Genomic DNA, 26375 nt, shown 5'->3' on the forward strand with positions numbered 1-26375 from the left:
TTTCCTCCAGACCTCTGACGCTTTTTCTGCGCCGAACAAGAAGTTATGCAACAGTGTGAGAATGTGTGTGTTTTGGCCTCCGCTGGTAAACCCACGCAGTGACTGCGTGAAGTCCTGCCAGTCCACATGTAAGGGGGACGAGTTAAAGCATCACCACGACTGCACGGGTGCTGAAAACCCCCCTTTGATAATATATTTTTAATATATTAAAAAAAGGGGCCTCAAACTCGCGGCCCGGGGCCACTTGTGGCCCACGTCACTCCTAGTTGTGGCCCGTATACTGACGTGACGAAATCTAATGCACAAAGTACTTTTACTGTTAGGGAGGATTTATCTGTTGTTGAGTGTGATGTTAAAATAAGTTCTTTAAAACGCCAAAAATGACTGAATATGAAGCCAACATGAGCAGAGAGCACAAACGAGGGATCGGCTGTGTTAGCTCAGTGAAAGAGCCACAAACTAATGTGTACACGTATGTCTGCATTTGTATTTTATTAAATACAAACAAAATAAAAGCAGAAGTGATGCCATGTGTGGCCAGGAAGAGAGGACCAGTGTGTTTATTTGGTAGTTCAATGAAAGGCTTCAATTAGTTTACAGTTTTGTCTTCTCATACAATATTTGAAATAAAAAACAAAACAAAACACTACATTTCAGGAAATATTTGTGGGTTTTTTCTTGTTTGTTTTGTGGCCCTCCAATGAGACGACAGTGTCAGCAGGGGCCCACAGATCATTTAAGTTTGGTTTAAATCAGACATAAATATCACTAATAGATTGTAGTGATCATCTTATTAAAAATAACTGAGCATTAGTTTCACCGGCCTGATATAAACAAGAGATCTAAAGACACGACTGTGAATCAGGAAGGACATTTTTCACCTTTTAAGATCAGTTTTGACTAAATAATTGTTCAAGTAATCACATTAGCCAGTTCATTCTAAACCAGTTGCCGTAACCCTCGTTACTGCCAACCACACACAGACTCTGGAGACCCTTTCATCACACAGAACATTTCTTGTGCAGTATCATCATTTTTGTCCTCTCTCTACGCACATTTGACCAAGCCCAGCTGATAACATCTCTTGAGATATTTCCATCTGCACAGCTGACTAATCACAGGATGCCAGATCCTGCTGAAATCATACACTGACATGTTTCGTTAATTCAGCAGAAGGGATTTTGTGAGGATCATCAGGTGGCAGAGAGGCTGCAGCTCTTGCAGCAGGTTGCATCAGTCTGCGTCTGGCTGAGAAGAGCGCCTCCCCTCACCACTGCTGCAAGCGTGAGTAACGTGTCATGAAGCCACAGTCATATTTCCATGTGTGAGAAACATTTACCAACAGCCAAGGGCGTCTGTGACACGGCTCGCGTTATCAGGGAGCGTTACTGATACTGGGATTTACAGCAGATTCAGCTGAAACGGCCTCAGCCTTGGCCCGAAGATAAGCCTTCTAGTTAATGTGAAACTACTGAGAGTGCAGGGAAAGTACAGGTCTTTCCCTTTCCTGGTTTCAAGCAAAAACAAAAAAGAAAAAAGTGACAGGCCAGACGAGAATGTTGTTCAAAGCATTTTATTGCATTTTTTTTTTTTTTTTTTTAGAAAAACAATACAAAATTCCAAAGCAACGGTCATAAACGTTGCCTTGGGTGAACTGCAATCATTCACATGGTACAGTAAAGTGCTTATTTTAAATCAAAATACCTTGTACTACAGGATGTATTCGTTTGAAGCCACTTCCCATGAACACAATGGTCTCAGGGGCGATTCAGACAGTGTTAAAAATCAGGTGTCAACCCAGAGCCTGGACTGTATCTGACTGGCACACTGTGCTCATGAGAAGGAACCATTTAAATGGTCTGATCTGCCTTAAATGCTTTCACCTGCAGGCTACATTCAGATTGTGGGGAGACTGTTGGTACTATCCATTTGAATGACTGAATTTTAACACGACGTCAGCGACAATATACAAAAAAAAAAAAAAGAAAGAAAGAAAGAAAGAAAGAAAGAAATGGAGGCTGAAGGATATCACTTTGTCCCCTTTCTCCCAATAAAAGGCAGTCGAAAGAAAACAAAAGCTACTGCCATACGACATGAAATAGAAATGGTCATGACCCAGAAAACCCTTACTGTACTGGTCGGGATATTACAGAGTATGGCCACAGTGTGCGTTTGAGTATCCACCCCCATTCAAAGACAGGGACAAACTCAGTTGTATGAAGACCCCCCCCCCCAGAAAAAGGCAGAATACTGATCTGTATATTTTCACCCCCCTCCCCCCACAAAGATTGCCTTGATCATTAGCTTAATGCTTTGAGATTACCAATAAGCAAAGTAGTTTCCAGAATGAAGAAACAGCTGCATACACATATTCAAGTAAGTCTTATTATAAGACATAAACCCTCATAACTATGCATCTGTAGAAAGGTATTCTTAGAACTATTACAGTGTCCTATTAACAGAATAACGCGTCATCTGACACCATTTCCAGAGTACCGTCGCTGCAGTGCTGCCGACAGGACACGGAGACGATCAGAAGTTCCCCACTTATCTCTGCTAGGTCGTGGATCATATGTTTCAATGTCATGACTTGAACCCTCTTTGGTGAAATGGCTACAGTGCTGAGAGACGTCATCGCCAGTCCATTACCTGTCAGTTTCAGAATGAGCTTTAACTTAATCTAATTAACGACAAAGAAAGATTATTGCCAACGCAGAGTAGGGAAAAATGAACATGTACCAGCCACTCATGGATAACTGCTCCAAATTCACCAGCAACTTCATACTAATGTTTTCTGTGTCTGAAATGTACCAGCCACTTTCATGTTTTACCACATCGGTGCCGGTGCCAATTCCCCACCCTGCTCACATATAAAAAATAATAATATATATATATATATAACACTTAAAAACTTGCCTTCACTGGGCACGAACGCTCCAGTTCAACTTAAACTTTCTCCATTTTTACCTCATACACCACATACTCAACTTTAAAAACTCAAAACAAACATTAAAAACAACAAAGGAAAACATCTGGTGTTTCACCTGAACTGAACAGCACCTGCATGGAAAAAAAATCTCCATAGAAAAAAAAAAAAAAGAAGCTTATTAACAGCCATACAAAAAAGGATAAAAATAAAAATCAGTGTGGCACATTGACATGGAGTTTTCAAACTTGGAAGAAAAAAAAAAGTAAACTTTATACAGCTAAATGTCTGAAGTTTTTTTTGTCTTTTTGTGGAATGTTTTTCCTTTTTGTGTTTATTTTATTTTATTTTTCCCGTCTGCCTCTAACATTTAAAGAAAATTTGTGACATCATTCTGGGAGGGGCGGCGTGTCGTTAGAGACAACGTTGAGACCCTGAAGGACGAGGAGGACGAAGATGATGGTCCAAATAAATCTGATCAACAAATGACAGTCTGGTCACATTGGGCAAAATGTGCTTTTCAACCCCTTCACAGGAGTTTAAACTTTTACTGCCAAAATATTTAAAGTTAAATCCATAAATTGATCTGTAGAAAAAAAAATAAATTCTGGTTGTAGCAAGGGGACGTCAAATTCTTTACAATGAAAGTAACACTGACCCAGTTCACTTGCGTAGCCATTTTAAGTACTGTATAATTAGCTTAATAAGCCAGATATACACGCTATGAGCTTTGGCCCCTCCCCCCTCCCCGGCGGCCATCAAGCATGACCAAGTCAAATCAATTCACTAGTTTTAGATTCAATTTAGAAGAAAAGGAAAAACCGCATCAACCGATGCAGCGGCAAGTCGTAGCTGGTCAGGTACAAACAGCCGTTGCCCTTTGAGCACTAAGTGCACGGCGACCGAGCTGGATAAGTGCGCATCTCAGACATTTACACAAGAGTCGGCTGTAAAGAGCTCATCTTAAACGGAGGGGAACAAAAAAAACAAAAAGAAGACTTTGAAGAGTCTCCAGCCAACGCGCCTCAGGCACGGACAGCACTGGCTTACAGCCCTTCCAACCCTTATTACACTGAATCCTTTCAAGACAGGAACAGCCTTCATCTCGGCATATTGCATAAGCTTGTACGTATGTGCAGATGGGCCATTCGTGCATATACATACAGGCAAAAAACATTCCAGATAACTTAATTCACAGTGGATCCAGTTGTAACGTGGGAGCAGCACAACAGGTTGTCCTTTGGTGTCTGAGCTTAGTTTCGAAGATCTATGTTCGGATTTCTTCTGAACTGAGTTGCATGAGGAAAAAAAACAAACAAAAAACCAACATAACTTAGAAAATACTTTGCTGTCCAACAAGTCATTAACTGGCCCTCCTCCCCAACCTGGAAGTGCACATAGCTGTGTTTGCTATATGCAGGCCCTGTGCTGATGTGCTTCAGAAGTGCTGGAGAAGGGCAGAAGGCATTTAGAGGAAGGGCTGCAGGCAGCATCTCCCTTTACAGCTGGCAAGAGAACCTGAATAGCAGAGGGACCGAGGCCAGAGAGGGGCCAGAACTGAGGAGGAAGAGTCTCAGGGCAGTCGTGGAACAGGACTTGAATCATAACGGAAGGTCGGGAAAGTTCAGGCACAGTCTCCCACGATGACGAGGGGGGCCAAGAGCTGACGAAGCTCCGCGGCGGAGACGGGCCCACCTTTCGGCTGGCTGCTTCGCTGCCTGCGCTTGGCCAGCTTGGAGTTGGAAGGAGGAGAGAGGCGCATAGACGAGCCAGAAGCGGTAACAAAAAATTGGACTTCCTGCTGCTGCTGCTCTTCCATGCCATCCTGTTCAGCCAGCTGCCGGTTCACAGCCATGGCCTTATCTGCAAAAACTGTAAGATCCCTGGCACTGCTGGTCCTGATGAGGAAAAGGGGAAAGAGATTAAACTGTGATCAAAGCATGTATAAAGTTGGAAATGTTTATTGTCAGAGTGTCTTGTCGCTCTTAATTTCTCACCTCTGATGTAAGATGGATGTTGGCAAAGTGTCAGATGCACCCTGAAAAATCAAAGTCATGTTATTGGTTTTTTGTTTGATTTGAACAACTTTACTGTGATTTGCCTAAAATGCAAAAAAAGTGGCATAGTGGTGGATTCAGACTCACCCCCAGCACCCAGGGGTGCTGCAGCACCTGACTGGCACTCAGACGACTTTTGGCATCCCGGACCAGAAGTTTGGATATCAGGTCTTTGGCACTTGAGGAGATGTGAGCCCAGTCTTTTTCCGGAAACTCATATTTTCCTTCCTGGATGCTCTCAAATAAAGTGTTCTGTAAACAGATGCGAAACATTTGCAAATGTTACTTTGCTCTGAACTCACAAAGATAACGTAAGACAAACAAAACTCACGGGAATGAATTCATCAGTCTTACCTGGCAGGTGTGGCAGGGTTCACCTAATTCCCAGCCACAGCCGCCACCACAGCGGCCTACGAATGGAGGATAGCCACTTAGCATGATGTACAGAATGACTCCAAGACTCCACAGGTCACAGCGCTTGTCGTAAATTGTAGCTTCTTCACTGAAGGCCTCAACTACCTCAGGTGCCATGTACTCTGCTGAGCCGCACTAAAAGAAGAACAAGAAAGCCAGTGCGTTAGCCCCAAGGGACGAAAAACACAACAAAGCGCAGCATGAAAGAGTTAAACCAGAGGAAAAAAGAGAAGCTTTGCTTGGCTGCTGCCACATTCTTTCACTCAGCTGACACCTCGTGGCTCCGAGTGTGAAAGCTAAGGCCCCACTCTTAGCTTGTGGGGTGGGGGCAGTCTATGTGACAGTCGCATGATTATCTGCAGTAATGGGTTCACTTAAAATCTACAAAACTGCTCGTCTTAGTCCGTTGAACATTTCTTAGTTGGAACGTGTTATGAGGCAGGTTTGTGTGGGTAGACAGCGAGTGGTGACTCAGTGCTTTGATCACGCAGCTGTACACAGCCCAGGCAGACTTTGCTGAGGGCAAGGACAGACTCAGCTCTACCAGCATGTTGTTATGTAGCTAGGAGAGAAATTAGGCCAAACCCCGAGCATGGAAAAGAGGATTGGCTGTCCTGCATACCCAGAGACTGGGCTGAGCCCTGGTCAGTTACATAACTTGAGAACACAAACAGCAAGTACTGTTTTAATAGTTTTAGGTGGGGAAAAAGCAGGTCGTTGGTTCAGCAGGACAAAGATCATGTTCATTTCTGAGACGCTTTGGTCCTTTTGTCATGAAGTCCTCCACATATCCTTCATTCCATCTGTGGAGGCACATGTTTACATTGAGCAGGCCTCCATTGTGTCCCAGTAACATAAACCAGCTGTCTGCTAACTCCACCTCCAGTTTTATGTAATGAAGTTTGCTGCACAGGAATCGCATTTCAGACAAAGAAAATCCCAACCCCCATGTTTCCGCCATCATCGAGTCTGGGGCAACTGCTTACACAGACAATCCTCCAGGATTCAAGTCAAATGCAGCTGCCCCACGCACGCGCACACTGACACACACACACTGACACACACACACTGACACACACACACACTGACACACACACACACTGACACACACACACACACTGACACACACACAGACACTGACACACACACTCACTTACACTTACACTTACACACACACACACACACACAGACACACACTTACACTTACACACACACACAGACACAGACACACACACACACACACACAGACACACACACACACAGACACACACACACACACACACACAGACACACACACTGACACACACTTTTTTGCCAACCAAGGTACTTTGAAACTGAAGACTAATGCAATAGTTGTGTTATCATAAACAGCTATCAAGGCTAATCGTGTTTAAAAGCTGCTTTACCACCCCTGAATCACAAACAAGTCAGGACATAGATAGCCAGTCTATGACTACCTGCAGCTGATAAGGGCTAAAAGAGGGCAGTCAAATAACAGTAATCATGGCTCTTTGGCACAGACTTAAACATAAACTTGCATTTGTTCTTCCTGTGCTGTTGCACACCTTGCGAACTTGCAGTCACATCCTCTTCAAACCTTCCAGTAAGCTGCAGAGAGCTGTTAATCAGCTGCTGTTACCACAGGATTTGTCGGTATTGCAACCTGGGGCTTTCCTACGACCATGTGACTAGTCACACCATACCCACAGCACCGATGACACACCTCTGGTGTTTGTAAATGAAAGGATTACTAGGAGAGGCTTACAGGAAGAAGACTTGTTCTGTCCTCAAGAAACTGCACCTACCTTTATGACAGGTACAAACAAGCAGTTTCCTCAATTAAACAGTCTAAACTGCTTGTGTGCAGTGTTACAGTTTCCAGCTGCTACATATAAGCCTCGGCATTCGAACAGCCAGAATTACATCTCACTGGGCACATAGGTGGGCAATCACTCACGCAGAATTCCTAGTAAACTAAAATTAGTCTTTTTCCTAGAAGGGTCTATCTCGGCTCATTCGAGTCCCTATTTTCCCAGTTTACACCCAGTATAGCACCACTACATTTACAGTAAACCTGTAAATCATAAAATGTATTTGAGAACCAGGGAACTGCGCTTCAAATGCAAAAGTGCATATTGTGCAACAGCAGATAAGTGGTTACAGGGGGCCCAGAGAGAGTGCCAGTCGTGAGATGAAAATCATAACATTGTTCCTGTGATCAAGCAAGGAAAACAAGCCAGAGCGCATGAGCGGGCAGAGTTTGCACCTCCCAGTTATCCTCCCCCTCCCACCGGGCTATCCAATCACATCTCAGTTGCCATGTGTGGGGGGAGAGAGACTAAAATTTCTAGAACAAGCCTTATGCACAGCTATTGTATGAAGTACATAAAGAAAGCGCAGACCAGCACAAGAGTGGTTGGGGCCACTGGGCGGAGACTGAGCTGAAAGAAGAGGGTGTATGGGTTTTTTTTCCTCTCACCACACAGAGAGAAAGGAGAAATAAGCAAACGCTTGTGGGGGGTTTTTCACTGCGACTCCTTCATATCACAGGACACAGCCTTGTAAAAGTTATCATGTACCCTCCAGTGTTACATCCCAGGGCTATCACACCACCTTCTGTACTCCAGAGGCTTTTCTCCCATTGAACGAACACTTTAATATATTACTGGATCAACTTAACCCGAGGGAGATCCTGATTTAAGACTAAAGCACATGACACCTCTTGGCCCCAAACCATATCCCCTTCAACAAGTCCGGGGATGGGCCCACCATCCATTATTTCTGTGCAAGGAAGATGAAGTTACCAATGCCGAAAGCCCCCACCCACCAAACCACATTCCTGAGGGCTGAGCTGCCATCCTTCACCTGCTCTGGTCCATCTATTCAGCACACTAGATAACCAGCAGACAGAGCAAGTGTTGACACAAGTAGAAAGCTTGCCAGTTCAACTTTACCACTCCTCTCTGAGGTTGAGGGTTTCCTGCTGTTCTGGACACTGTTCAGTGGTAACGCTTTGTGTTGTGACGACAGCCACAAAGTTAAACAATCATAACCCCCAGACTCAAGCTCATGACCCCTCAGTGTTTGCTATTGATTAGACATCAACGGACATCAACATTAAATAGACAGATATGCTTCCAAATGTTAACACACTGAAGTATCCAGCACGATAAGAGGAACATAAAATTTGGCACATCCAGGAAGCAATCCATGCCATTTCAGAGAAACTGCCCAGCAGTAAACTAGTGTAAACATCAGTTAACCCCACTGAGGACTGGCCAATGATCAGCCAGGTAAGACTTGATAAACACATTTACAGCCGCTTTTATCCACAGCAAGAAAACAAATCACTATGTCACGGTGTAACTGATTAATCTGCTCCTGGATCAGCGATTTAAAAAACATTTTTTGGATGAGTAACTTACAGGAGTGAGGAGCTCAGGGGTGGAGATGGGTGAGCTGTCACTGTTCAGCTTGATCCCACTGCCTAAGTCAAAGTCACAGATCTTGACCGGGCATATCTGAGAAAAAGAGCAGATTTTAACAAACGGCCAGCAGCAGCTTTATCAACACATCAGCTGCCCTCTGAAACACGTTTAGGCATAAATATCTCTGCAGTGAACTCACCTTGTGTGCACTCTCACAGAGAATGTTTTCAGGTTTCAGGTCTCTATGTGCCATTCCTAAAAACAAAAAGATGCCTGTTATATCCATATTTAATTTGAAACTGTGAGCAGTAATACTGCTTGCCATTTTGTTCAAATGATCTTACCCTTGTTATGAAGGAAATCTAGAGCACTGGCAATGTCCTGCACCACGAGACCGGCCTCCTGCTCACTGAAGTGCTGTCTCTTGTGAATGTGTTCCAAGATTGACCCTAGGAGGGAAATGAGAGTCCATTAGCTCCATTTAAAAGCTAAATGCTTTCAAACACACTCACCAAAGCAGCAGAATTTCTTTGTAAACTAGCAGCTGTAATTTACTAACCTCCTCTGAGCTTCTCAAACACCAGGTAGAATTTGTCTTCCTCTTCAAAAAACTCCACCAGCTCCAGGATGTTTCTGCAGAAAACAAAAAGGCACCGAGTCATTGGAGGTCTGCAGTGTGATGATGAATAAAGGGCTTTGTGACTGCCTCCATACGACTGTCAAGTGGCTTTAGTTTTGTCAGAACAGCAGAAAGTTACCTATGGCCCTGGCACTGGTAGAGCATCTCAACCTCACGGAAGACACGACTGCGGCTGTGACCCGGCCTTTTCTCGATTATCTGCAACAGAAAAGCACCAAAGCTGAGCCCACTTTGTCCAGAAATAGCCCATTTTCAGCAGAACTTTGTGTTTTTATACAGAACAGGATGGAGGACAATTCTTAAAGTGCTTAGTATACATATTTGTGGGCATGGCAGCCACTCTCTCACTGCACCACAAACCCCACTTGTGGCTGTGTTTAACAGAAAGCAGACGGTATAGAGCTCACTATACAGTCCATATGCAGTCCCCTATAATGAGCTTCCTTCCCAACGTTTTCCTGCTTGCCAACCTTTATCCTACCCGGTGACACACTTGCAGAGATAGTTTAACCTACTTTCAGCACTGCCCGGCATACCAGAGACAGAGCTGAATGAAAATAACAGCCCCCAGTCTCTATGTTTAACCTTTATGCACAACCCATATGTAAATCTTAAGGAGCCACAAGTGTTCCCTTCAAAACATCCCATGACCTAATCCAAAATGTTTACAATTATCAAAACTGCTCTAAAAATAACCGAGCTGCCGGGAACTACAGCAGTGAGGGCCACCAGCTGCATAATGCTGTGCCAAGAGAGACAGAAAGATAGACTGCTGACACCAAAGCAAAAAGCCTGAATTTTCCAGCTCTGGTCTGTTATTGTGTGCTTGGGAGGCTGTGCATGCTTCTCTTCCTGGTAGCTGGATTACAGCTGCTATTGAAGCCCACTGGGGCCAGAGCTGCAGTATGTGTCTAGGATTAATACACAGACAAGAGGCCTGTGAGCAGTCCAAAGCCTGTGTACTGTTCCAGTCTGAGTCAGCAGGACAACAATCAGCTCACCCTCTCCTGCCACAGCAGAACTCCCACCCTGGTAGATGTTTCCATACAGAAACTATAAGGTTGAAGAATGCATCGCAATCCCAAATGGGAGGACACTATTTTTAAAGTGGTAGATTTAAGGTCGCTTATCCAAATTGCAGCTCGTGAAACATCAGCCTGCTGAAAAGCGAGACCTCACTGCAGGTTCTAACATCAACCCAGGCTTGTGAAATAATAGCTTTAAACACGACTTGTTTGGGAGCCTTCAGACACACGCTGCTCGGCCCTCTGTGCGTCTATGGATGCCTGAAGCTTTTGTTGCGTTTGCAACAGAGCCCGCACATGCAGTTCACCCCCCTACTCCCCCTGTGTCTAGAGAGGGGGAGGGGAGAGACGGGACATCTGGCAGGAGTAGTCTGAGTCCCCCTCGACTCCCAGCAGACTGTCCTACCTCCTCCCCCAGGACTGCATAGTCCCAAGGGATCCATAACAAATCACTCTGGGACAAACTAACTGATCAGTCACATGAGGATCTGTGTACAGCACCTCTGAAATATTAATTAGGAAAAAAAATAAGATATGGACACTTGCACTAAAGAAGCAGCCTTTAACTCAGACTCGTTCCATGCATGAACAAAATCTGGGGAATAACTGTAATTAATGTTTATGTCCAATGAGCAAATGGGATTTCAAAAGAAAAAAAAGTGGATTATTTAAATTTTTGCACACTTCAGCAAAAAAAATAAATAAATACATAAAAATTTCACAATGTTTTGCTCCTAAAACAAGGAAATGACTTTGTAATAAAAAAAGGAAGTCCCCGAGAGTTGAACATGTGCATACAAGTCCTCACGCCATTCAAAAAGGAAATCGAAAAAGTAACTGTACAGAGTGAGAACAAAGCAGTGTAAACACACCGGGTCACAACCCTCACCCATCACCCCTCCTTCCTTTCTGTGGGTTTTGTTTTGGCACAGCTAGCAGCACACAATGTTCTCTGTGCAAGCTGTAAAGAAAGGGGGAGGGTATATCATTTCCAGCTCTCTGATTGGCTGACGAGCTAGAAAAAGAGTGAGGGGGCGTGTCTACTAGCAGCAGCTAGTCTTTTACACAAAAAGTGCATCACTAGCACAACAGAGGAAAGTCTGCAGAAAACCACTACAGAGAGCTGAATTGAGAGAAAAGATAAAGAGGCATCCTGTCCCAGATCAAAACTTTCCTCAAAATTTCTCAAGAAAAAGACGTGAAAAGGAAGCACAATAGAAACACTGATGCAATAGCCTAGTTTACTTATATTAAATTCCTCTCATGGCTCAGAGCCTCTTCACACCAAGGAATTTCATTACGTAATCCAACCCTCTAACTGTAAAGCAGCCAAACAGAGTCCTAGAACTCTAGCATCTCCTATAGGAAGGTTTCATTGGCAACAATACATTAAAGCACACTGTATCCACTGAATGCGTGGCAGTGTCTTACCTTTACAGCATACTCTTTATTGGTGATGAGGTTGATGCATGTTTGCACTCTGGCATAAGCACCCTCTCCCAAGACCTCTTCCTGCAGTCTGTAGACATCTGTGGCAGAAACAGCAAGTTAGCAAAACACAATTACATGAAGGAGAGCAGCTTATACAGCTGTTTTTATAACAACTAGGAATGAAAGCTTTTACCCTCGAATCTTCCAGAGAAACTGTCAGTTGCCCGGCAACGCTTTTTCTTCTTGTTTCTCTTCTTGGCATCGGGGATGTCAATAGGCTGACTGGAAGGCATGTCTGTCAAAACAGGAGTGCCTACATTACCATCAGCTATTGATAGAGGAATGCAAACAAATCCCAAATACTGAAAGAGAAACTAGGGGGAAGTTTTACTTATGTGAATTATACTGAACGTTACCGTTTTGAAAAACAGCCAAGTCATAAAACTCACCATGTCTGGGGGAGGAGTCAAAATTAAATGATGAATCGATAAGATGGGATCCATTTTTAGTGAAGTCCTCTGATTCAAAGGGATTTTGCCCCTATGGAGTAATAACATGTTTGTTATGATGTGCAATCTCAGTGAACCATTCAAGATGAGAGCATCTATTGTCAGTCATAACACCTACTGTGACTATAAAGCCAAACTAGACTGAGAGGCTGACACATTTTGAATAATCGCTCATATCTGTTACACCAACACAAGAACGTCCCAAGGCCATAAGGATCTTTCTTGGTCATCTTTCAACTATTAGCTGTGGCATACTCGAGCCATACATTCATCAGCTGCATGTGCCCAGCAGGAAGTATACCATGTTTGTCAGCCAGAAGATGCGTTTATCTATAGCTAGGTGAAGTCCCTTCTCATATATGTTGCCAAACGTGCTCTGATTACAATCTTCCCAAAAGGAGTGACAGGAGCTCGAGCTATCCCTGGATAGAGTTCCAGCTCACCTTGAAGGAGCGGTGGAATCCAGTGACTTCGGCGATCTTATTTTGCACCATTTTGCTTCGATTTGGTGTGTGGGGGGGTTCCGATCAGGATATGCGGCGGCAGTGGTTTTTGAATCAATTTGCACTTCTCCGAAACAAACAAAATCGTTTCAGAGAGAGACGCAAGTGATCACACTGCGCTAGCTGGTCAGCTTGGTGCGGCGCTTTAAACGGGAGCCCTGTTGACGACACAATTTGAGACCCCAGCGTTACAATCCAGTGTAAAAAAAAACACACAACACCTAAACTCTTCGTGTTTTCCAGATTGTGGACGATTAACTAAACGCTTAGGCAAACAGCAGGCTGGCTCATCTCTGTCGCGTGCGCATACAAACAGAGCGCGAGAGCGCAACAGCTAGCATTCAACGTCACTCCCATTTAGCTCGCCCTTAGGTTAGTTACAGACAGTTAAGCACGAGGACAGATCATTAAAATCATAGCAGTTTGGCTAATGAGTAAATATATCTAGAGGCCATGGTTAAAACGGTGAAACAGCTACAGGAAGGCTACCAACACACACAAAAACACATCTCCAGTCATGAATGTAACCCACAAGTGCAAACCAGTTGACAGTTACATCAGAATTAACTTTAACGTCAGACAACAAAGATTAGCCAGTGAGCGTTAATACTGCATAGCGGTTCCAAAAACAGCCATTTAGCTTTTAAATGGCAAAACAAAGCCGCAGCAGCCTGTTTTTTCTCCTTACTTACCCCGTTGTTGATTTTTATAGCTCCAGTGTTAGCGTCGTTGCTTGACCCACAGCTTCAAAAGCCGCAGAGGACGTCAAGGGGGGAATACGACTGATAGTTTGTGCGTGGAAGGTGGTTGAGAAGAACGAGTGCGGGTGGTTTTATAACCTCCCTTGACTCCGCCCTCCCGAGGCATGCGTCAGCAGCCCGCACTGATCGGGTATATTCGAGAAAAGGCTATTGTGGCAGGGTACCATTTCGTTTTGTTGAAGCGTTCTTCTACTTCTTAAGGGAAAGAACGCTAAAGGTTATTTAAATATGACACACAATAAGCACAACTTAATAAGCTCGGCCATTTAGATTATGTATTATATTCTCGTTTGAACTCTAGACCATATTTTAGGATAGAGACTTAAGAAAAAAAGAGCACCGTACACGAATTGGTATTGAACCAGTCAGGTCTGTTTTGTTTAGGAGGGGGTAGGGCCCCGAGGCGGGACTTACCGAAGAACAAAACGAAAAAAATACACGCACGTAGTCAGCACGCCCCACCGCTGTTTTGATGGAAGAGGATGTCGATGGAGGCCGGGAGAGATAGTGCAAAGTGCAGCAAACCAGATCTGCGAGTTTACACCGTCCCGATCACCTCATCTGTTTATGCTGCTGCCGCTGTACGTCAAAGGCACACTTTAATTATTAACTCGACTTAAAAACAGAGCCAGCCTTGTGTTTTTTGTGAATACATAAATAAGCAGTGCAAGTTACTAGCACTGCCCCATGTTTGTTTGCGTCAAAAACTCTCTAGTCTACAATTATAATGACTTCACTCTCACACCAAGGGATGAATGACCACGGACAGGGTTTTCATCGAAAACCAAGGTCTTAGTCACGGCACCCAGCTCCCTCTCAGAGACTGGGCCGGGGCCATGCCCTCAGCTTCTGCGGCATATCACTGTGGCGCATGGTCTCATGCAATGTTGCGCGATACAACCAGAACGGCACCACAATGTACTTAACTATGAGCTGTACTACGCACTGGATACAGACAGCCTTATTTTTGTTGTTGTTGTTGTTGCTGGCTAAACTGCACTATGGTTTAACTAGAACAATGTATGGTTTTTAAAAGACAAATATCTGTTGAGGAGTGTACTGAAGTATTCCTGAATACACGTTACTTTATTTAACTGCATACATCAAGAAATCATGTCAAATATTAGATTTTTTTGGTCAGTCCAAACCGTATAGTTTTTACTTTTTGGGATATTTGGTAGCTTTTAGAATAGCTAAGCCATCAACATTTCTTCATATCCTATGATGCCGGAAACCGAACATTTCCAGCTGAACCTTTGACCTTTTGTGGGAGTACATGCACGTTTTGCAGCCTGATGTGGAAGCTGTTTCGACGGGGGTGGGGACAATGTGTCGTGGTTGTGATAATGAAAGAAATCTAAGGATCCTGATGACGCAGAAAATATGTGTGATCTCTCAGCCCATCTGCTAATTGTGAGATGGCACAGCAGTGTTGCCTTAGATGTGATATGCTTATATGGAGGCAGGTATTTAGACAGGTTCAGTCAAGTGGTTTCTCATAATGAGAGAAACTTATTTCCACGTATTCTCACAATACAGTATGTAATAACTGCACACCAGCTTACTAAGTGATGCTATGTATTATGTTAGAAGTGCTCAGGTCTTGTTGCACTATAAGCACATGGTCCAACAAACCTTTCCCCTGCTCCCTTTTCTTACTGCATATAATCCCTGGTTTGGAGTTCCACTTGAGTATTCATGTACTGGGTGTCTTAAAACCATGTAAGGGTTGTTCCAGGAGTCGGCTGCCTTGTAACTGGATGCTTTGTGTCTCTCCTTCTCCTTCTACCTCCTTTCACCTTCTACCCCCAAAACACAAGCCCAATAGTAGCAAACATTACGTAACGCGTTGGCCGATGATTCCCCAGTCGGGAGCACATGGTGTAGTCGCAGGGTTTAGTGGGAAAACAAGATCGCACTTCCAAGTTCACGGGGTGCACGGGGTGGGTCTGTGTCACTACAGCTCAAAAGAGAGAGGGACGGGGCCACGATACGTGCCTACATTTGACAGCAGCTCTTTCTGACGTAAAAGCAGCTCAATCTGGAGATTATCCTGGGTTGTTTAATTTGATACGTGATTTAACAGAGGCGTGTCTCTATTGTTTTGCACTGCAGTAGCCTTGTAATGTGCGTAGATAAAGCTGTGGATCAATCACAGTGTTTTGTTGTTGTTCCGGAAATGTGCATTATTGCCCCATCATAACACGTTCTCGTGACGTTCTCACGTTCTTAATGACACCTTTATGGAGCTACTCAACAACAGTAAGGATGGAAAGCAAGCGCTCAAATATCCTCCAAACTCTTCTTATCAAAGCCCACACTTATATGACTGCAACAGCAAAAGGAAAATGCAAAGTGGTGAAGGTCCTGGATCAAATCCAGTCTGATGCCTGTCTGTGCGTAGTTTGAACACTTTTACGGTGCCTGCGTGGGTTCCCTCCGGGTACTCTGGCTTCCTCCCACAGTCCAGAAACCAGTAAGGTTAACTGGTTATTATCAATTGACCATAGGAGTGTGAGTTTCTATGTGTGTGGTGACAGATTGGTGACCGGAATACGGAGCGTGCCCTGCTTTTTGCCTGTGACAGCTGGGCCAAACGGCGACCCTGAATTGGATAAGTGGAAGAAAATGGATGGATGGATGGAGACAGGCCTGGTGAGAGGCCCTCGGGTACAGAGCAGCAGGATTGCAGAAACATTTCTGTGCTGTTTGTGCACCATATTTGTCCACATACATGAAAAGCCAGTGGTACCTGCAAGTGTTTTCACATAATGGACGTCCGGCACGTATCAATACAACCCCCAAAGGCCAACAAGATTAGGGAGCTAAACACAGTAGCAGTCTTATACTAATTTGAACATTTGTTAGATGCTTTTCCTAAGCAGGGAGGTCGCAGCACCCCAGAGTGCTCCCTTTTCCAAGCAACTTTGACTGAACAATCTTCTTACAAGGAAACAGCCACAAGTTGGGAAATATGTCATCTCTGGCAGAAATGGATGTGCATGGGGCAGAAAGAGAAAGACGGCGCACTAGGCCAATCAAATTGTTCCAGTACCCAGAAATCCCTCTCCGATTTGCCAAAAAATGTTGCAACACAGACTGTTTTGCTCCAGCCTCGTTCCATTTGTACACTAGGGAACCCTTTTGTGTTCTTTCTGTGCTTGCACTTTGTGCTTCTTACATAACCATGTGTAACAAAGGGTATTGATATGAATCAGGTAGTTTTGATTCAGACAGGGAGAGGCTGAAATGTAAGATTTGACCTTTCAGCCTGGGCACTAGAGCTTGTGTCACTTCTTGGTTTCTAAACAACTTGCTGTATGACTAAGTAGTTGTTGTTGTTTTTATCTGTTCTCTGCCCTCACCATACAGCCCTTTCACTTAAATCAAATGTTCTAGCAGTACTTATTAGAAACATTTGTGCAAAGAGTAGGTGTAAGACATGCTGGAACAGGCATGGCTTCCGCTTTTTAATAACTATAAATCTACTGTCATTATGCAAGAATTAGGGAGAATTGTACAGATGTGCCTTTGCATGTCCACAGCAGAAAGGGAAATGGGTCTTTGCTGTGGACAGGGAAAAACACCCAACTTGCCAGAGACATGGAAACCCCGGTTTTTGAACAGTTCCAGCAATAATGATCCACAAGGGTTTGGACTTTCAGGAAGAAATGCGTTTTGGTTGTTGAGTTTAGTGGCAGAGTGAAACATGTCCCACACAGAGGGCCCAGAAGGACATCTACAGAGTGCTTCCAGACTAGTCCATACCAGTCTTATTTCCAAGCCTCGAGCTCAAGTAACCAGAAGCTGAATCTGCCCAAATTTCGGCCTCATTTAAATACGTCATTATCTTACTGGAACTTTTTACGAGGCCTCTCCACCTCCAATGTCCTAAAATTATCGCCACTTTTCATCTGTACAAGCTGCACAACCGCATGATGCAACTGAGTCATGTGCCGCAAAACCGTTAAGGGTGTGTCCTCAGTCCGGCACTTACTGACTCACATTACATCCCAGCCCGTTTTTGATTGTATGTAAATAACCACACTGTACCATGAAAACAACAGACGGGCAACTGCTGAGCACAGAGTTGGACAGGCTTCTGTCTGATTGGCTGGAGCTTGTTCTTGGCCTGTAGCCAGCGCTTCCCTTCACTGTGCCAATCGCAGAGCCCCTCGAGTCTGTCTGGTACATTCCAAAGGAGAAAAACACGCCAGTGAGGGCGGGAGAGAGAAGGAAGGAGGGAGGGGAAGAGCGCAAGGCGGGTACATCTCATCTGACACGTAACAGGCGTAAAGTGTGCTGAGAGAGTGCAGCCCAGTGTTCAGAGGAACTGACTCCACTGTGAGAGGAGGGACAGTCCTGTAAGAGGATCAGGTTGCAGGAGGCAATGAGGTCATTCCAGTGGGTGAATTAACCGTGGCACATTGTTACATCATGTTTGTTTCTTATCAAAATTCATATTTATCATATATGTCAAAATGTATTTGTCCAGCTTGATGGAAGGAGGTGACAATGGGTTCATTTTAGCGCTTTATATGAAGATGAATATGCAGTTTTTGTGCATTAAAATTGAATCAATTGTTTCATACAGGAGTGCAGCTAGTGATTGTTTCCTTGATAGATTCACCTTCTTCATTCTGATTTGTAAAAATTCAGAAAATACTGACGCGTGTCAAATCCCCAAAGCCAGCTTTGTCCAAAGGAGAATTTTTAAAGCTACATTAAAACCGTTGGAAGAAACTGAAACCATCCTTCAACTGTGCAAAGCTGAAACCGTGGAATATTTTCTCATGAACAACAGCTGAAGGTTGAGCAGGTTATTTACCAATGGGGAGGTCGGCAGTTAAAAGAAGTCATAAAAAGCCCCTAAAGGCATAAAACACAGCGCTGAATGGGTGAACGGGGCTGTAGCCTTAAATGCTCTGAGTACTCAGTAAGATAAAACTCAGGGCGATAAAACAAATGAGTGGACCATTGAAATGGTTTTCAGAATAATTTATAAAAGCTTTGTAGCTTAACTTATCAGAAAGTAATAATTTACAAGCTTCACATATCTTCTTTCCAAAATTCCTAATTGTAAAGGAACTAGTGACCACAGACTAGCACATATATGAGTCAGCTCGTACTTTCTAAAGGAGGAAAGTCTTCAGTTATTAATGATATGAATCAATAGCAACCATAGACTGTCCTTGCTATTTATGTGCATGGATATATGTAATGGTAACTAGATGTAGTGAAGTACAAGGTTTCTTTCTGACTATGGAATTAGACAGTGTCCTTTAAAGACATTGTATTAAAAAATAGTTACTATGTTGCCTAAATTGTCCAACAACATACAGCGTTTTGTTACAAGTTACTTTTATTTTGCTTGACTGCAATGTTGAGGTCTCTTTATTAAATAGACATATTCAGTCTTTGAATGACTTACTCTTCAAGCACCAAAAAAGGAAAAAAGAAGTTGAAGATGTCATTCTAACTTTGTGGCCGTGACTTTTGTTTGGTTTTTTTGAATAAAATGTTTCCAGAAAGCCTCGTGGATGAAATCATTCTTTTTTTCCTGTGTGTGACTGCAGTGTGGTGAGGTTTTGTTTACATTTATTACAGACAGTGCGAACAGGAAGTGCTATTATTTTGAAATTCAAGGAATTAACCTGTTTGGTGTTTTGCCTGTAAACTGCAGTTAGAGAGTGGGTGTAACAGTGAACTGTAATTTTCCACTTTATGTCATAACGCAGTGCTGAAAGCTGTGTGTGTGTGTGTGTACGTGTGCAACAGTATCAGATATGAGCTTTGCAAAGACTGATGTTACACTCATATACTATATAGGTGCACCTAAAGGGGCCATTCTGAACGATGGCTTGCATGATTTGCCTTGAATAAGATGACTGAGTAATGGTTTATTATGACTAACTGCACCCCTGCAGCAGTAATGAGAGAGACTGTGTGACTATTTATATAACCCCGCCCATAAGCGCCGATAACTTCCACCAACTCCAACCACTGATGTTGTTGTTCGGGACTATTGTTGGCTCAGTCACACTAAGCAGCGTTCATCCAAAAACAAACCCTCTCTCTGTGTTCGTCACAGTACAGTCTGGCCTGTTTCTTACATAACCAGCTTAGCCAAATCATTCACCCGAATCAGGTCTTTCCCCCCCTTCTTGACTCAAAGTGGGACATTGAGCAGATTTCATAAGAGTACAGCAGCAACCGCAGGATAGAAAGCTCAGGGAGACGGGGAGGTTTTGGGAGTCTGACGCCTCCTGGTGGACATTAGTGAACACAGCCTGTTCATCATGTTTTTCCACTTGTGTTTGTCATGTGAGGTTCAAGTCTCGTGTGACCTTCAGCTGCCAAGAGTATCTGCAATAAACACCTGCAGGTTTGACATCTGAGAACCCGACCCAATGGCTCCCAGCCCAGCGTGTAAGATAACAGCCTTGATGTCTGAGTCACCATTACAGTATCTAGCCTGTCTGCACATATGAGTTTTAACCAATAAAAATTAATGACTTTAAATGGATTCAGTTCAGTAAAATACTCTGTTTCCTCCGTTTCCCTCAGTTTAATCTTAAGGTTTTTATGACTTAAAAAAAATGCTGCAGCCCATTATCATCAGCATCAGAAAGAGTTGAGAATCACTTTAATGTAAGAACATACTGAGATTTACAGGTGAAAAGAAAGAAACCGTACTAATTTTAGATCATTTGGAACAGAAAAGAAAAGAGGAAGCATCCTGGAATGATTCAGATTAAAAAAAAAGAGACATTAACACAAACAGACCTCTTAATACTGTGCTCTGATAAAATGTCTGAAAACTTTTCGGAAGGAGCAGAACGCCCTGGCGCAACAGGCTTCCTGGTTAAACCTACAGTATGCAGCTAAAATAGATTACAGTACTTAAATATAAAAATAGACTCTGGATTTGATTGCTCGTTTTCCGTTCTCCAATGCAGTCTTCGAGATGGACGGATGCATCCATTCGCCGTGTCCGCAGGTCCCTCAGTGGCACATCCGAGAGGTCATCTCTTTCTGTGGCAGACACAAACAAACAGCACACAGCTGAGCGAACCTTTCCAAAGCCAGTTCCTCACTGATCACATGACAGCACACTGCTGTGGGCAACATACAGGTGGGAAACAAAGAGTAAGCAGTCCAAGCTTTTTGGTCAAAACACACACACACACACACACACACACACACACACACACACACACACACACACACACACACACACACACACCTGACAGAGTGAGCACTCGTCTTTGACCGTTAACAGTAAAATAAATTTGGGTTTCAGAATACTGGAAAGACAAAAAAAAAATCTGTTCTAAAACAAACAAACTGCAAAGACTCATTTTTTGAGAGTCCTGCATTTCTCTGGTGTGCTCATACATGGGTCTTAACTATTGTAGTTTTCCACTCATCGCATTAAGCTGCAGCAATCTGCAGCTTGTACACAGGACATTTTGTTGCAGCCTAAAAACCAGTGACCTAAATCCCTGGGCCACTGAGGCATCACATGACTGCAGTTTTCATTAGCTACACTAAACAAAGGATACAGTTTACCCACAGCTTCATTTTTAAACTCACATCTTCTCATCTATAGCTATCAAGTTATGCATCACCCATTAAGCAACATCATGCTGAAATACAGAGAAGCCACACAAGATTTTGGGGAAGTTTAGAAACAGTCTTGCACTTACACGATTTGACCACTAGGGGTGCCAATTCTAATTTCCTAAATCAAACGATATGCTAGACTGATCTGATAATGTAGTAATCGGGCTCTTTGTTGTACTTCTCAAAAGATAATTTAAAGGAAATGTGATAGTCTGTTTACCTGGGTTGCCAAACATGAGGCCCGGGGCCAGAAACGGCCAGTCAAATGCTCCAATATGGCCCGCTAGTCCTATACATTTATTTCTGACAATTTAAGCCCTTAAAGTCATGCTTACAGATTTCTTTCATTCCTTTTCACTTATTAGGGAAAGTATAGTGAGTTTGTTATATCTCTTCTTTTTCACCATACTTAGAAAATGTGAGCCACAATCTTTGTTCTGGGGTGGCTGTAGCTCAGGTGGCAGAGCAGGTCAGCCACTAATCAGAAGGTCGGTGGTTCGATCCCAGGCTGCATCATGACTGCATGCCAAATATCCTTGGGCAAGATGCTAACCCCGTGTTTGCCTACTGGTGGTGGTCAGAGGGCCCGGTGGCGCCTGTGTCCGGCAGCCTCGCCTCTGTCAGTGCGCCCCAGGGCAGCTGTGGCTACAATGTAGCTGCCATCACCAGTGTGTGAATGTAGTGTGAAGCGCTTTGGGGTCCTTAAGGACTAGAAAAGCGCTATACAAATGCAGGCCATTTTTTATTACAATAGAAAAACTGATTTGTGCCGTTAACCTTACAGAAGGGAGTTTCGCCGGTCCGGCCCACGATGCAAGATTAGCCTCACATCTCCGCTGTACACTGCTCTAAAATGCAGCTTTGTGTCACAGCAACCTTCAAATGCAGCATCTCGGTGTTTTAACATGGGCTGATTATTACACAAGTGTGCACACACACACACACACACACACACACAAGCCCATTCAGCTATCTTAGTGGGGACCTTCATTAACATAATGGTTTTCCTAGCCCCTAACCATAACCATTAAAAATGAATGCCTATCCCAAACCCTGACCCTAAACCTAACCATAACCTAATTGTAACCCTGACACTAAAACCACATTTTGAGCCTCAAAAAGGCCTTCAAACTTGTGAGGACCGGTGAGTGTGTCCTCACAAGTATAGTAGAATGCAGATTTCAGTCCTCACAAAGATAGTTAGACAGGAACACACACACAGAGCTCGATGTCATCTGCTCACCAGGGGCTCCAGCTCTTTGTGGTCCGTTAGGTTGAACTCGGTGACAAAGTAATAGAAATGCTTGTAGCAGGTGTTGACGTGAGCCTCTGCCCCCATCTGGCTCACGCGGTCAAAGTGGTGGATGTAGACGTGGACGAACACCCGGAACAGACGCGACAAAATCTTCTTAGCCACCTGCATGAATGTCTTAGGGAAGGGAGTACCTGGGAGTCAAGCAGATGGGAGACAGAGCGAGAAGGCTGCGGTCAGTCTGCGGGGACCTTTTATTTGCTCCGGAATAAACAGACACGTTTGAAATTACGGATGCATTTAATTAAAAGTGAGGCTGCTTTTTCTACATTAACCTTTCCCCGTCTTCTCCCCCTCAGGCCTGGACACCAGCCGCCAATCGGCAGCAGACGCGGCCAGCGTCACAATCGGACACGATCGGAAAATCGACAGGGCTCGGTGTGCCGAATAATCTCCCAACCCACGCTTAATTCAGCACATCGTTTTGCTTTGACTAATTAAATAATGTTTTAGGAACGTGTTGCAGAGGATGGCTGCATCAGAGGTCGTTTCTATTCATAGCCTTACTGTCCATCCTGTGACCCATTTCTAAATCCACTGGCTGGCATGTTTCTGCAGTCAGTCAGTCAGCTGCTGAGCCACAGCACAGGGCACACAAACACACTCTGAGATAATAGAAAACCACAAATTCCACTGCAGCAGATTAACTGTGATGTTAGCAATGCTCAGCGCTGAAGGTAATCTGACATACGTGGCCTTGCGGATGCTGAAAAACAGGCTTCACATTTCAGATGTGAGTCGTACACATCTCATTTCAATTTTCCTCTGTACTTATTACGCGTTAATCATTTAAGTGGCTTTTCTCTGCGTTCCGAATGATTCACACTGAAAGGATCATTAAAATGAAATAGAGGTTACTCATTATAGCCATTCAGTTCATAAAAGTAAAGATATATTAAAGCATCAGCTCCCCACTTTCTGCTGTGTGACCCTACCTGTGGTGCCAACACCCATGCAGGGAGCCACTGGGTTAAAACACCAACAGGAGAAAATTTGAAATCTGAACAAAAGTCATAAGTTTACCAAATAAAACTTTGGAATTTATTGACTGGAATGGCTTCGTAACCATATCGAAGCGTGGCCACAGTCTGTCTGTGAATGGGCTGGTCGCTTGGTTTGCCTCATGAGATGACTTGACAGACTTGAACCAACCGCTGAGACGCCGTACGGGACAGTTTCTTCAATTTTCAAACTCGTGGCTTATTTCAACACTTACCGACGTTGGTGGGGAAGATGTTCTCGTTGTTGATCTGTACCTCGATCCAGTCCATGAGCAGGCTCATGTATTTGGGAGCCGACAGGGCGGTCGGCTTCTTGTACTTGTGCTCGTCTTGCCAGCGGTATTCGTACTTGGGCCCGCCCGACATGACCGGGCAGGTTTGATCGGTGCACGAGTCACTGATGGTGCCGTAGATGAGGTTGATGCGGTTGAAGAAGTCGACCACGTGGACGGCCACCCAATCGTTGAGGTCCTCGCCGTGGGGCAGCTGCACAGCCAGCTTCAGGTCCAGGCCGGCGTTCAGGGACGCCTGGGCCTTCTTGTGCAGCTCGAAGCGCTGCGTCCCGGGCTCAAACTTGCGCTTGGGCCGGAATGTCCTATCTTTGTTGAAGACTTGTTTCAGGGCCATGGACATGGTCGCATGTGGTGGCGGCAGACGATCTGTTCGAACGCTTCAGGTGAATTATTTACCGTTGAAATGGAAGCAGACAAGGTTGTGTGAACAGCCAGTGTGGGTTGTTTTGGTTATGGATTGTCGTGGTTTTTATTTGGACTGAGTCTCTGACTCCTGTGTACGATAAAAGGAGAAAAAGAAAAGGGCAGAATTTGGTTAATATATGCACATTTACAATGAAATATCTACTTCCTGTCAAACCTGATTGCATGTGTATGTAACAATTAAAATCTAGGGTTGCAAACAGCATGTTTGTTAGTTAAATTAGTGTCTAAAATGCCAAACAACAGTGAGATTTGGGTTTTTCCCAGTCATGAATCATATGTTAGATGCATGCTAGGTTGATATAAAACTGTTAAACCGGAAAAGAAATGGAGGCCGTGCGAGAAATTTTACGCACGAGAGCAACACAACTAAATAATTTGGCTGTATCAGAATAAAATGCCCAGTTGCCCGACATAATTGATCTGAGACCACACTGCAGCACTGGGAGGCTGGCTGAAACAGAGGCTGTCTGCAAACGACAAGCCTCGGCAAAAAGAGATTAACCTTAAAAGATGAAACATGGTGTCTGAGTGAGTCATTTCCTATTTCATACACCAATTCCGCCGTGAAATCAAGAATATGCCGAATGACAATAAAACCAAGTCAAACCGCGTGTTGCCAACGTAAATCGACATTGTCGTGTTTATTTACGCCTCCATATATACATCAGGTCCACGTTGCTCGTTGTCTGGAGGGCTTTGTGTCGTTTTTAAGCACATTTCCAGGATAAAAGTCAGAGATTCAACATCGGGGCACATGACGGCGGTGCGAAGTTTATTCGTGACGTGACGCTAGCTAACTCGGCCGGACTTGTTGCTCCATAAAACAGCAAATATAAAACCCGCTAAAAACACACGACAAACCCGGATCACTCACACGCTATCGTAAACGAGGGGAAAAGCCGCCTAAGGGCAGCAGTTAACTCGGGCGGCTCTTCGCAGGGTGACGAAATGATACAGTTGAAAGCCACTTTCCCGAACTTACTTGTTCCGCCTTCCTGTTTCCTTCGACCTTTTATCGAGAAATATCTGGTCGCTGATCGATAGCTTTATGTCGACACCGCAGACGGGCTACATTATGGACACACGGTGCGATACATGTCGTAGAATTAGTAATAACGGCACGAACATGTCACTTTGATAAAGAAACTAATGTCTGACTCCTCCCTGTGAAACGAAAAGTACACCAGCGCCAAGCTAGCGGCTTTAGCGGCGACTTCCGGATTCAGGATTTTCAAAGTAATGGGACTGATTTTTCCACTATATGTGGAGACTTTCATGTTAGCTTTGGTCATTTCATTACATTCCCTCTGACCTAAGAGCACTTTTCATGTGTTAATCACTTACACCTGCTGACAAACTAAATCAAGTTTCCAGTGTGGGTTTTCTCATTTTACTGTTCGGAAGAATGAATCCTGCTCCGCCCGTATCCTGATCAGATGTCTCTTTTTATGTGGGACTACACGGCATTTTGATTCTTTGCTCTCCCGTCCTACATCTTGACTCAGTACCTCACAGTTTGCAGTCTGCAGTTTTCTACAATATAGTTTTTACCCAAGCCATGCCACAGAAGGTCAAGCAGGAAAAGTTACAAGTAAAAAAAAAAAGCTACAAGTGTTACAGAATTTGAATGACGTGTCAGCATATACTGAAGAAACGAAATTCTTTTTCAGTTTTGCAAAGGAGAAACTATGGCATGAAACGATATGTGCGTATGTGTGCTTATAATAAACAAAAGGTCCTAATCTAGTAACCTGCACCGTTTTAAGCTATATTGGCCAACACTGCTGCTGTAATTAAATGTATAAATATAAATAAACATAAACATATATGAAACTGTCAGACTACACACCAATGTCACCGACCCACACAAACACAGCCCCACATGAGGACTTAAGACTAACTTTAAAGCAAATCTAAATTTAAGTTAATTCGACACCACACACCTGCTCAGTTATTAGGTAATCTATGATATTTCTTCCTTGTTTGACAGTTTGGGCTCAATCGTCACCCTTTCTAATCGAGT

At 43.9% G+C, this 26375-nt stretch overlaps 2 protein-coding genes across 3 annotated transcripts; both read right to left on the reverse strand.

The window, feature by feature from the left end:
* Positions 1-1557: 1557 nt before the first annotated feature.
* On the reverse strand, positions 1558-13756 carry mknk2b (MAPK interacting serine/threonine kinase 2b). Its single transcript, XM_040034946.1, has 14 exons — positions 13626-13756; positions 12874-13091; positions 12371-12461; positions 12115-12216; positions 11922-12019; positions 9584-9663; positions 9385-9458; positions 9170-9274; positions 9025-9080; positions 8823-8918; positions 5338-5532; positions 5071-5235; positions 4924-4964; positions 1558-4824 (listed from the first exon to the last, which is right to left on the reverse strand). The coding sequence occupies exons 2-14, from the start codon at positions 12922-12924 to the stop codon at positions 4551-4553; spliced, it is 1428 nt and encodes a 475-aa protein (XP_039890880.1). The 5' UTR covers positions 12925-13091; positions 13626-13756; the 3' UTR covers positions 1558-4550.
* A 6550-nt stretch (positions 13757-20306) lies between these two features.
* mob3a (MOB kinase activator 3A) lies at positions 20307-25559 on the reverse strand. 2 transcript variants are annotated; one of them, XM_040034957.1, is made up of 4 exons: positions 25335-25559; positions 23849-24419; positions 22564-22766; positions 20307-20729 (listed from the first exon to the last, which is right to left on the reverse strand). In XM_040034957.1, the coding sequence occupies exons 2-4, from the start codon at positions 24264-24266 to the stop codon at positions 20700-20702; spliced, it is 651 nt and encodes a 216-aa protein (XP_039890891.1). In that variant the 5' UTR covers positions 24267-24419; positions 25335-25559; the 3' UTR covers positions 20307-20699. The 2 variants fall into 2 exon arrangements, with proteins under 2 accessions (XP_039890891.1, XP_039890892.1); XM_040034958.1 differs by lacking the exon at positions 25335-25559 and adding an exon at positions 25227-25328.
* Between the last annotated feature and the right edge of the window lie 816 nt (positions 25560-26375).

This window comes from Simochromis diagramma, unplaced genomic scaffold (genome assembly GCF_900408965.1).
Source record: "Simochromis diagramma unplaced genomic scaffold, fSimDia1.1 OVJJ01000816.1, whole genome shotgun sequence".
Lineage (NCBI taxonomy): Eukaryota > Metazoa > Chordata > Actinopteri > Cichliformes > Cichlidae > Simochromis > Simochromis diagramma.